Source organism: Nannospalax galili, unplaced genomic scaffold (assembly GCF_000622305.1).
Source record: "Nannospalax galili isolate Female #2095 unplaced genomic scaffold, S.galili_v1.0 scaffold1021, whole genome shotgun sequence".
In the NCBI taxonomy this organism is placed as follows: Eukaryota; Metazoa; Chordata; class Mammalia; order Rodentia; family Spalacidae; genus Nannospalax; species Nannospalax galili.
This window is the reverse complement of record NW_008344095.1, coordinates 494,520-507,487: the sequence shown is the minus strand read 5'-3', so window position 1 is coordinate 507,487 and position 12,968 is coordinate 494,520. Positions and strand designations below refer to the sequence as shown.

General features: G+C 40.9%; 1 protein-coding gene across 2 annotated transcripts in view; it reads right to left on the bottom strand.

Moving 5' to 3' along the window:
- The window catches only part of Fndc3b (fibronectin type III domain containing 3B), a 342,813-nt gene that overhangs the window by 149,486 nt on the left and 180,359 nt on the right, over positions 1–12,968 (bottom strand). For both annotated transcript variants that reach the window (XM_029567042.1, XM_029567043.1), the window contains 2 exons: positions 7,133–7,376; positions 3,352–3,645 (listed from right to left, as the gene is read on the bottom strand). In XM_029567042.1, the coding sequence (XP_029422902.1) occupies positions 3,352–3,645; positions 7,133–7,376 (538 nt within the window). The remainder of the gene's footprint in view (positions 1–3,351; positions 3,646–7,132; positions 7,377–12,968) is intronic.

The window sequence follows — 12,968 nt, the reverse complement described above, 5'->3', positions numbered from 1 at the left end:
GAGATTGACCCTAGGGTCTGAGCATGCTAGGCAAGCACACACAGGGAGCTACATCCCCAGTCTCTACCCATCCCATTAAAAGCATCTGTTCACTGTAAGCAGTGAACAGGTAGGTTACCTACAGAAGACTCCAGGAAAAGATGAGGTAATTATGAAACAAAGGCATTGGTCTCCTCCAAAAACGCAGGTGACATAACAGAAGCAGGGTAAGGAAAGAGACCACAGGCTACATGCCAGGGTTAAGGGCACTTCCAAGTCTTCAGCAGACCACACATGGAAATCATAACAGTGTTAACTGTAGTTTAATATGTCAGGTGGTGCTGTGAGTCGAAGAATGAGCTAAGATGCTCATGGCTGAGTTATTTGGCTGAGCCGTCTCGCCAGCCCCCATCTGATTATTTTATGGATAAACCACATGAGGAGAGGGACTGAGTGCTTCTGAGAAGCAAAAACAGAAGAAATGAGAAAAGGGTGGACGGGCCGAGCTCAGGTTGGTCTCGGCCTTCCCCGTGGCCTCGTCAAACACGGGGTCCTTGAAGTCTAGAGCACCTGTGAGGTCACCATTACCTAACAAAATAATGTGTTTTCTGCACAAGAGCCAAGTGCTTATGCTTCCCCAAATCGCTGTACACACTGCCTCTCACATAAGGTAAAATATGAAAATGCTTGCAGACCTGGCTATGTCACCAAATATTTCCATACAGGTGTCAGTGCAAGGCCGGCTCTTCTACAACTGTAAGATGTTAAAGTGTAGGTTGGAGAGAATGCTGAGGCACATGCAGATGCAAAAACTGTGCACAGACAAAAGGAATTTACAAAATAAATCTTGAGCTGCGGTAATTCTGGTGGTGACTTCAATACTGACCCATCGGCTCGGCCTTCCCTTATTATCTGTGCGCCCCGATCTTTCACTTAAATTGAGTATATCTGCTTCAGCTGCAAGGCTCTATGTCATCTGCCTTAAATATGGACAACTTAAACATACTTTTTCATATTTCTTTGGATGAAAATTCTCCTTTCAACAATTTATTCCTAATTTGTACATGTGAATTTTCTTACATACCTATGTTGAACTTGAACACTGTTAAATACCCATTATTCTACATGAATAAATATGACACATCATCTATAAGCATGTGCAAATGATGTGTCCATCAAGATAAAGAAGTTTTTCTTCTATTTAAAAAATATTTTTGCCAAGCATGGTGGTGCACGCCTTTGATCCTAGCACTCGGGAGGCAGAGGCAGGCACATCTCTGTGAGTTCAGGCCAGCCTGGTCTACATAGTGAGTTCCAGGACAGCTGGGGCTACAGGGAGACCCTGTCTCAAAAAGACCAAAAAAAATTTTTTATTTTTACTGATTTGAGAATTCAACGTACTCTGATCACCTTCAAGCCCCTCCCTCTCTGCACTGCCTTCTGCTTTCATGTCTTCTTTTTATTATTATTTTCCCTTTTTGGTTTCTTTTAAAGGTCTATTGAGTCTAATCTGTGTTTCCCAAATGTTCTTGGGGGCGGGTCTGTCCCTTGGAGTCTGGTCAACCTAGCAGGCATCACACCAGTAAAAACTGACTCTCCCTCTCCCAGCAGCTATCAATTGCCAAGAGTTCCTCACCTATGGCTGGGGCTCCTTGCCTACCTCCTCAGTCCATGCTGGATTTTTAAGATGTAAAATATTTTCAAATAATAAAACATATTCTAAACTTAGAAACCATAGTGTGATTTGACAAAAATTATATTAACACAATGGTATGAGCCTGTAATCCCCACTACCTGGGTCAATAAGGTGGGAAGATTGTGCCTTGGAGAGTTCAAGACTAGCCTGGGTAACACAGCAGGACCTGCAGCTCAGAGAAAAAACATTTTATATTCCAGACATAGCACCTTTGCTCATGAGTCATTTAAAAGACTTCCTGAACTCTGAGTCTCTTTCTTTCAGATGATCCCAGTTTAAGTTTTGTTAAAAGAATTTTAAGGATATGGAACTGCATGAAAGAAGATGAAAAAAAAAAAAAAACAGTGAAGAACAAGATTTAAAAGAATCTACAAAGCCCTCACGACCTACTGATCTCACCACACCTTTTCTCTTGGCCCCAAATGAAATTAGGCCAAGGATGGGTTTTACTAGGCTTTCCTCCTTTTGTCAGAGGCCAGTCTTCTAGAGTCAAGAAAACACACTCCCGTCCTTTTCTCTCACAAATGTGGTAACAGCCACAGTCCATCTCGACTTTGATGCGTTATAATAAGGAAGACGCAGAACTGGAGAGACACTTAGTGGATAAGAGTGCTTGCCAGCAAGCATGAAGGAGTGGAAATGGGCATCACTGGGCTGGCAGCTGCCGGCAAACTCCAGGTTCAGTCAGAGACTGTCTGAATGGCACAAGGCAGAGAGTGATAGAGCAGGACACTCAGTGTCCTCCTCAGGTTCAGTCAGAGACTCTGTCTGAATGGAACAGGGAAGAGAGTGATAGAGCAGGACACCAATGTCCTCCTCTGGTGGCTACGTGCACTGACAGACACATGCACCCATGCATACACACACACAAAGGACTGGGTGTCGTATCAGTTTTCTTGTCTCTGATAGATGATCATCTTTGCTCCCAGTCATTTTCTTATTTATAAACTCCCATAGCTGTCAAAATGTTGTCTTCTTTAACTTATGTTAGTCTTCCCTAAGTCTTGGAAAAAAAGCTCTGTTTTTCTTCTAAAACCTCTAAATTTAACCTAAGAGCGTCATTAAAATGTGTATGCCTTCCCCTACAAACCCACATGTACCTCCACAACGTTAATCTGAAAAGCACATACACCCTTCCGAACTATGTGGATGTGGTGAGTCTGATTCTCCATCACATTTTCAGCCTGTCAAACATTCAGTAGGATGCCAAACAGCACTCAGACACCCAATGCCCGAAGCTGAACAATAAATATACTCCTGCCATGCACAACCAAGCTCAGGACAGCATGGAAATATTTACAGCTGGTTTCATGAGATATAATTACTTAGGATTTAAATTAACCCTGCTTGCTGGAAAAAAAGGTTCTTTTTTGATTTCTTCCATATCTTTCAGTACAACATGAAACAACAGAAGTGGGCCAATGTGAAAACAATTTCAGATATGGTGACTGAGATGAAGCAGGAAATTATAGCACGCAGGAGAAAGAGAAAAGGTAAGTATTAATAAAGGATACAGCAGCTTTTCCTAAGAAACAGGTAAGAAAGGCAAGGTTGACCCAACCAGTCCCAGCAGTAAAGCCACCCACCATGAATTAACGCTCCCATGGGAAAAACCATGCTCTCAGGATGCCCAGGCCACCCTCGTCCACCCCGTAGGCAAACGCCTGCAGCATTACCTTGCAAGTCTGCATCGTTGGACTTCGGGCTGCTTCTTGCTCTCCGCTCCGTCTTCTTGATCCCGGGCCCACCGCCGCTGCCCCCGCCCCCGCCCCCACCGCTCCCTCCGCTGTGGCCTTTCCCGTAGCCATTGTACACAGTGGCACAGTTGCTCTTGTAGATGGAGGAAGGAGGGCTGTTGAGGCGGTTCTGGCGGTCAATCTGGCGGTCTTTCAGCTTTTTGTGTGGTGGTGGCTTGCTGTACTGGTCTTCTCGGGTGATGTAGCTCGACATTCCGTAGAGTGGGATGATTTCTAAAATGGTTATGACAAATACAAGCTTAGTTTACGTCTACCATAACAACTGACTCAAAAGTCAAATAACCCAACCTCTGGAGAAAAAGTATTACCACACACGTTATAAAACACACTTTCAAGACAATGCTATATATAGCATATATGTTTAGAGTATTTGTATTCCCTTCCAACTAATGCGCTGTGCTTAGAAATTAGCCATAAGTTACGGACAAAAACGAAGACAAAGTTATCCTCAAAGACTTCATAGGCTGGGTGAATTTATAACTAACTCTAATCTTGCCTTTCTAAATGCTGTTAGCAGGTACATTATATATAAAAGAACAAATAAAATACCCTTTAAATGTGTAGAGTCAAAATTATTTACCAGCATATTCTTAAAGTCTATTCTTAAGTATATTTGTAAGTGTATTCTTTTTAAAAAACTATTTTATTTATTATATTTATTTTATGTGTATGAGTGTATTGCCTGCATGTATGTGAGTGCACCCGTGTCGTGCAATGCCGTGGAGGACAGAAGAGGGCTTCAGATTCTTCTGGAACTGGAGTTAAGGACGGTTCGTAGCCACCATGTGGGTGCTGGGAATCGAACCTGGGTCCTCTGCAAGAGCAGTCAGTGCTCTTAACTGCTGAGCCATCTCTTCAGTCCCATAAGAGTATTCTTAAAGATACAACAGTAGTTCTATTGGAAAGTACAGAGTTACCATGATATAAAAGTTATTTTGTTACCCCCTAAAGTACCAACAATTGAAGAAAATTATTAAAGAAAATAAAATGACAGACTGTCATTAAAAGTAACTAAGGACGTAAACCCACGGGAAATGTTCAAAGAGAAAGCTTGGGGGGAAGATGAGCCACCTCAATCTGACGCTCAACAATAAGCTATGGCCGCAAACTTCTTTGGAGTAATGGAAGGAGGCAAAGGTAAGTACTTACTGTGCAAACTTCTAGCTGGCTAAAAAGGAAATAGGAACTTGCAATATACCCTTATGATCTTAAGGGAGATGTTTCATTTTAAATGTAAATTTTCAGAAGTTATGTTCAGGCATCAGTAAAAAGTCAACATGTAACATAGATATTAGGTCCTTACATCTTTACAAGAAAAAGGGATGTCTCAAATATAGATTAATCCTATAAATTATATGACACTTGTGGGCATAAAAAGAGAGAAGTAAGCATAATTTCTCAGGACAAGAGACCGAACCAGTCTGTCCCAGGCTAACCAGGAATGCGTGGGAACTGCACATAATTTAATGTTTCAGCTGTTCAGAGGTAAGGCTCCACTGTTCTTTCTGTCCACAGAGCTTCTTCCCTTCTTCGCAAGTCAGTCAGTGCCGAACCAGGGGAACGTGTGAGAACAGGCCTAGCCCTATTTAGAGGGCTCATATTTAAATCAACTCTGCCAAAGTATGTCAGATGGCCGGCAAATGTTCTGAACAGCTCAGAGCATTACACTTGAGAACTACAAAAGTCACCATGGACACTACTAGATGAACCCATTCAGGACATGTGGAGAATTTTCTAAAGTCATGTTTCTAGAAGTCAATGTTTAATTGCTATTAGGTACGCACACTGAAAAATCAGGAGATAATCCCAGATGTTTCTGAAATGGGAGGATTTAGTCTGACTACCATTTTTAGTTTTAAATTGGAGAAGGTACTTTTGTTATTTGTGCATTGCTGAGAGGTGTTAATGAAATGAGATCAAAGTGCACTATAAAATGAAAAGTGGGCAGTGTTTACTCACTTAATCCTAAGGACCATTTAAATCTTAATTTCACCTTGCCTAAGATTACAAAGGCCATCATTTATACAAGAGTAACTACCAGGCACTACGGACTGGCTGCAGGCCACATCATCAGACATGTATCGTCAGCCTGTGAGTCAGTAGCCAAGGCTCTGCAGAATGTCAGTGCGGTCCAAGGCAGCCAGACACTCTGACAAACTCTCAAATATTTACTACAGATTGTGACAAAGCACTCAATACCTCTTCAAAAGGTAATGAACTGAGTGGGATGGTGCATCCTTACAATCTCAACACTTTGCTGGCAGAGGTAGAGGGATTGCTATGAATTCAGGGTGATTCTGGGCTACAGAATGAAACCATCTCAAACAAAACAAAACTACATTAACAAATTGTTTTGCAATTTTATTCTAAATGTTTTCATATCAAACTTGTTTCTTTTTCTTTTTTTTTAATTTTTTTAACTTATGTCACTAAGGCAAAAGATCAAATTAGTGATTGGTGCCTTCAGTGTTATTTATCATGTTTCCTATGACCTCCCCACACCGTCATGAAATCATGTTAAGTTTCTCCTCACTGTCAAACCAAACAAACAAAACAAAACAATCAAATTCTATTGTTTAACACTAGAGTATTTCATTTAAAATACTCATGTCAATTTTTTTCTTTTGCTAAGAAAAAAATGACAGTGTTACATGCATAGAGAGGAGAAAACTGGTAAGAGAGCTGATAAAAGAACACACAATGATAACTTGTTTAAAAACTCTGTAGCAATGTCACATGCCTTTGATCCTAGCACTCAGGAGGCAGAGGCAGGTGGATCTCTGTGAGATCCAGGCCAGTCTAGTCTACATAGTAAGTTCCAGGTGTGCTCCGGGTACGGAGTCTCTGTAAATAAAACAAAACAGACAAAAACCAAGAACAAACAAAAACAAAACAAAACTCTGTAGTGTAATGTAAGAGGTATTTCTCTGAACCAATATGATAAATGTTTAAAGCAGTAAAATGCTTCAATTCAGAATAAGAAAAATTGTTTGGTGAAGTCCTAAAGGTTGAATTCTAATTTTTGTCTCCCTTATCTGGTTTCTTAGCATCCATTCAAAAAGAGAGCTTCAGACTAAGCCAACACTAAGGTCAAAACTTTAAAAAGATTGTGTTTGGAGCTCTGAGGCTATTTTCCTTCAAGACAAGCATCTGCATGCCAGCTGGTGCAATTGTGGTTAAGAGATGGCTAGTCTCAAACTAAACCAGCTTCAGGAGGGCCACGTCAACAGAAGAAGGATTTTTGGGTTCTGCTAAGATGCACCTTTCAAGAAACTGAAACGTTATTGAGTCTTCATAATCTTCTAACATTTGAAATGGGGCACAAATCACTTCAATTCCCCTTCTACTGAAAGACTATGTTAACGCCAAAGATACACTAGGCCCCAGCTTGGCCTCTGCTACATAAACACATGAACAGGCCTAGGAACACAGGGCAGATGCTGCTTCACCCCTAAAATAAAGAGGAGAGGTCCTACCCTTTGCTCTTCATGGGGCAGTGGCGGCAGTGGAGGAAGAAAGGGCTGTGACCCAGAGAATGAACAAAGCAGAATCAAGGGCAAGAAAGCTAGGAATTTCCAGAGTTTTCTAACAACTAGGGCCCTTCTACTTTGCTTTAATTCTAAGGAGACAAAAGGGGGCTCATACGCTCTTGAAGCACAGACAGTTTCAACAGATCTTGACTCCAGCGGTACCAACTCACCTTGCTCACCGTATATTGTAGGAGGAAGGTGATGCTGAGGGAAAAACTGAGGCGGCACGTCTCCAGGTACCGTGACAGGTGGGTAGTAAGCTGTGTGTGAGTTCTGAATGAAGTGTGGGTGGTGAGCCAGGTAAGGGGGTAGGTGATGGGTTGGAGACATGGCTGAGGGGTAGCTTGGAGGGTAACACTCGGGGGACTGGGGTGTGACCACCACCCGGCGGACTCCGGTACTGTCTTCAATCACCTGGAGAAGAAAGCAAAAGAAGTAGATATAACACACACCGTTGGCAAGCACGTCGTGAAACGGAAAGGATTAGTAACTTTCCCGCTCGTTTTAATTTTCTTTTCCTATTAAAAACTGGTTCTATAATTCATCAGTTAAAATGAGTTATTCAATGAGTTCTAGAAATAATTGAACTGTTAAAATTTACAAAAATAAAATATTTACCAACCATCTGATTCTGACTCCATAAAATTTTTTGGAAAGACCAATATCTTGCTAATAAATTTTGGTTTTCATCATAAAATTTTCAGTGGCTTCATTCAAAACAAGCAATTCAATATGTGCTTAAACTCATTTTAAGGATGACTTTGGATATAACTGTCAGTTCGATGGTTTTCCAGAAAGAGATTCCATGGGCTATCTAAGTATGTTTCCAGGGCTGGGCTTCCAGAACCTTCTAACAGTACCTACCCTATTCCCGCTTTAGCATGCACAATTCCACCATCAAGGGGCATTAGGAAGTAGACAGAATGCTGATGTCAGAAGTCACTGAAGTGCCCTAAAGGGTACTAAAGGATCATTACCTGCACCTAAAATGTGGACAAAGTGAATAGATTCTGACCAACGAAAATGAGCAATCCTAGGTCAGGACAGTCACCTAGTCACCTTTACACCACGCAGTCCTGACAGCACCATGAATGCGGGGGTGGAAGACACCAGGACGGGCAACCCGCCCCCAGGCACCTTCCACCTATACTTTCTCTCAAGGAAGGCAACTAGGGCAGGACGTCTGCAGTCTGCCTCTGTGGGTGGTGTTGAGCTACCTACACTAACCACACAGTTTGCCACAATAGAACCAGTCGTCATTTCTACAACAGACACCACAGTGAAAAGACAAGGCTGCGAGGTGGGCACCAAAAATGGGAGTGTGGCATGCAGAGTCACAGAAGGCTGCAGGGGCTTCAAGATCTGCAGGCCTGAGGGCTGACAGAATGTTCTCTGGGTCAGGGGCAGCAGGGAAAGAAACAGAAGAACAAACTTGGAGAGCTGAGGGAGCTTGGTGACAGCCTTGCTTGCACAATGCCTTGCTCTGGTCAAGGCAAAAGAAACCTAAACATACATGTGTACGCATGCACATACACCGTCCACTAAATGTGGACTCTGGAACCAGTCTGGTGAGGAGACACGCCAACACTCAGTCTAATCAATTATTTAAGACAAGAATGCACACACTCTGACAAGAAGCTTTGTTTTTTGTTTTCTGTTTCTTTTTATTACTCAAAATTGAGCCTGTATATTGAAACAGATTTTTCATTGAACCTCAGGAGGTGCAGTGATTGCAGGTCAAAATAAAATGATTTGATTGTGTCTAAAAACAGAAAGATCCTATACTTAGCTTCATTAAAATAAATATTGCTTAAGCCAAATTGGCAAGTGCATCACTGTTTAGTCTATACTTTAAGTGTACAAGGTAAGTTTAACTTGCATTAACAGCCATTAATCTTCATGATAAGAAAACAAGGGGCTGGAGAGATTGCTCAGTGGTTAAGAGCACTGACCACTCTTGTAGAGGACCCAGACTCGGGCCCCAGCACCCACCCACATGGCCAAAAACCATCTGAAGCTCCAGTTCTGGGGTGCTCCGACCCCCTTTTCTGGCCTTTGTGAGTATTGCACACATGCGGTATACTTATATACATGCAGGCAAAATACTCATACAACATAAAATAAGAATAAAGTATTTTTAAAGAGTTTATGCAGTATTGAAATTAGGAAAAATTGTTAAAGCTTTACTGTTGAAGAAAGACTATACTAAAATATAATTAAACTGACATAATAATTTTTAATTTCCTTTTGGACCTCAACTCCAAGTATTATGACGTTCTCACTGATTATTCTATCTTTTCCCATTTTTAACCTGAAATAAAATTCCAATATGCAGAATTAGAAGATTCCAGTCATTACATTGTCATGTACAGGCTTCTTACATGCAGGTCTTCTCTATACCTCTAGGCTAATTCTGTACCAATTTTCCCCTGCAGGCCAAACTATGTATCAGTATATGATTTGCACACACAGTTTCACAGTCACAGTCACATACTACTCTTGCAAGAGCAAACCATTCAGGGGACTGGAGAGATGGCTTAAGAGTGCCTACTGCTCTTGCGGAGGACCCAGGTTCCATTCCCAGCACCCACAGGATAGCTAACAACCATCAGTAACTACAGTTCCAGGGGAGCTGATGCCCTCTTCTGGCCTCTTCAGGCATTGCAGGCATGTGTTGCACTTCTATACACGCAGGCAAAAGACTCATACACGTGAAAAGTAAATCAAAAAATTTTAAGAAAGAGTAACCCATTCATTTCCATTCACGCTGTGTGTCTTAAGGATGTTCCTTCTACTGTAAAGCCCAATTCCACCACTTTGCCTTGACATCTGGGGCATTCCTGTTCGTTTTGAAATTCTGAGCTCATGCTTTCTCCTCTTAGACCCTTTCTGCAGCTCTCCAGGAGCTGTTGCGCTTCTGTTTTGTGTGCTGGGGTCTAGCATAGCTAAAGGGAGTGGTGCGTAGTAGTCGTGAGTCTACAGCGGTATTCATAGTGGTGCTGGCCTCCAAACCCATGCTTTGTCTCTACTAGGTCCTCAAACTATGCACAAATAGAGACCTTATGTTAGCAGTGTTTGTATTCCGTAGTGTGTATCACAGTGTCTGGCATGTACAAGTTCATGGTAAATGTGTGACAACTAAATGACGTCACCATTCAAGCTGAAAAATTTAGCCTGTACTTCTGTTTTGGTACCTTTGTGATGTTTATCAGTAGTTCTTTTGTAGGTTTTTACTTGTCATTGACTTTCAATATTGCTTTCTGTCACCAGAATTTAAGCTCCCTGAAAGCTGCTTCTGGCTTTATTAATTGCTTTCGCCTCCATGCCCAGAAAAGACCAAATATTCAGTGTCTGGAACAAAGGAAATCTGAAAAAAAACTATTATATACATGAACTTAATCACTAGATGTAGGCTTCGTTTTCCTGCACTAATAGCAAGCTGTTAAATAAATTAATACACAGATTCATTGCCTCTGTGGAAACCTTGAAGTACTCTACTTTCAGTTAATCTTGTAATTTTAACAGTATTAAAGTCCAAAACAAATTTTCACTAATTTCAAAGACATATACTCAAGTATAATTAAATATTATGAAATATAGTTTTCAAAATGTAGAAGTGATTATTGCTTAAAAAAAAAAAAAAAGAGTATTTGCTACTCTTGCAGGGGACATGGGTTCGGTTCCCAGCACACACACTCATCTGCTCACAATCACCTGTTCCAGGGGATCTGATGCCCTTTTCTGGCCTCCACGGGCACAAACCCACACAGGCACATACATATATAAATAAATGATGAACAAATGTTAAAAAAGCTCTATACTTTAATAATAAGCCTATTAACATGAAAGTTTCTACTGTGTTAACATTTCATTAAACACAACATTCACTCACATTCTCTATCAGAGCTCAGGATAGCCTTTCCTGTCCTTACAGTTTTGAATAAAGGTAATCTCTCCTCGGTCTTGGCCAACTAATTATATTAACCCATTTATGAACATGCAGCTGATAATTTAAAGTCCATGTATAACAGTGTTTAAGCCATGACACTGGAAAGCCTCAGGCACAGGCCAATAATTTCTCTATTTTGTCTAAAATGCAGAGGACAGATACACTATTTGGTAACATACTTTGCACAATTTCAATATAAATGTTACGGATTATTCTTACCAGTGGATACAGAAACACATTATTCTAATGTCTTCTTTTCCTCTCCATATCCCACTAGCTATTGGGAAAAGGAAGGCATATTCCAGATGCTTCTACTTCATAGAACTTTCTAGAAGCTCTACATTTTACCATTTCACTGATGTAGTAAGCCATGAAGAAGGTGCTCACCAACTATGAGGATCTCCTGTATGATCACACAGTGGTAGTTGTAATGAGAATACACTCTGGCTTACAGTAACAGAGCTGAAAGTTTATCTTCTTATTACTGGATTTTAATTTTTTTTAATTTATTCATTTTTATTTTATGTGTATGACTGTTTTGCTGGCATATATGCAAGTGCACCACATGCATGCGGTATAAGCAAAGGCCAGACATGGTGCTGTATCCCCTGGAACTGGAGTTATATAGGGTTGTAAGATGCCATGTGAGTGCTGGGAACCAAATCTGAGTCCTATGCAAGAGCAGGAAGTGCTCTTAACCACTGAGCTATCTCTCTAGCCCCCTTACCACTGTATGTTCATAAGAACATTTATCCATAAAAAATTTGCCTTAAAAAATTAATAAATGCTGGGCGTGGTGGAGCATGCCTTTAATCCCAGCAGAAGCAGGCAGATCTCCATGAGTTCAAGGCCCACCTGGTCTACATAGCAAGTTACAGGCCAGCTGGGGCTACAGGAAAACCCTGTCACAAAAAGACCAGAAAATAATAATAATAATAATAATAATAAACATCAACCTGAAGGATAAATTATCCTACAAACACAACACCCCCTCTGTTTCTAGGCAGAAAGCTAAGTAGTTTTTTTGAAACCACAAATTCATGAACATATTAAAAACTGCTTAACAGTTTCATTTCTAATTATCATGATTTATTTTATGGTATTTGTGAAAGATATTTACACGTCCAGGCATAATGTGACACTCTTGGAAACCTGTTTTTCCCAAAGCTGGGCCTGGCTTTCATCCCCCAGAATGAAATGTTAATTCTAAAGTAAGTATAAAAATACACATTAGGATTTTGCCTACTGTTCTGTGATATAAATTCCAGCACATTTTACTTAGAGTCAAATTCAGTTATGAAATATAGCCAAAGAAATTATACTTCAGTTTCCTCCAATGTTAGCCAAGCCTGAGAAGCTTGATGAGAATGTGACTTTGGAAATGATGGTAATAATATTCTTTGCTTTAAAAAGATAGTTCATAAATACGTACATTATTGAGTAGACAAATTCAAACATCTGAAAGAATTCAGTCCAAAATTCTCAAGGCAATGAAATATGCCTTCCATCTCCATAGACAACTCATTGAAAAGACAAAGCCGTTTCCATGTGCTAAATTCTGAATTATCAAAGGTAAGAGAAAACTAGACTGAGTTCTAGTAAGTGTTCTTACAAAAAACCCAAAATACTATGACTTCAGAAACCATGAAGTATGTGTATTTGTCCAGATTTATCCCCATCTCTGTGACTCAACAGAACTGTGACACATCTCCAGACACACAGAACTCAGAACGAAGACTGCTGTGCTCAAAAAGGGCAACCCTCTCTGGGCCCAGAGTGCAGCTCTCGCTCTGGAGCTAACCCATGTTGAAGTCCTCAAGCTCAGTGCCTCAGCATGTGCATGCAGGTGGGCCCTACGCCCATGTGAGATTAGGACATGGACAAATTAGGACCCTGGAAAGATACTTATGGAAGTCACCCATCTACAGAACAAAGAGAGGTCTTGGGAGAAACCAGGTATGCCGCCGTCTTGGACTCAGACTTTCAGTGTCCTGAACTGTGATAAGATACACTATGTTGTGCAAGCCACACAATCTGTGCTGTCTGTTCTTGAAACC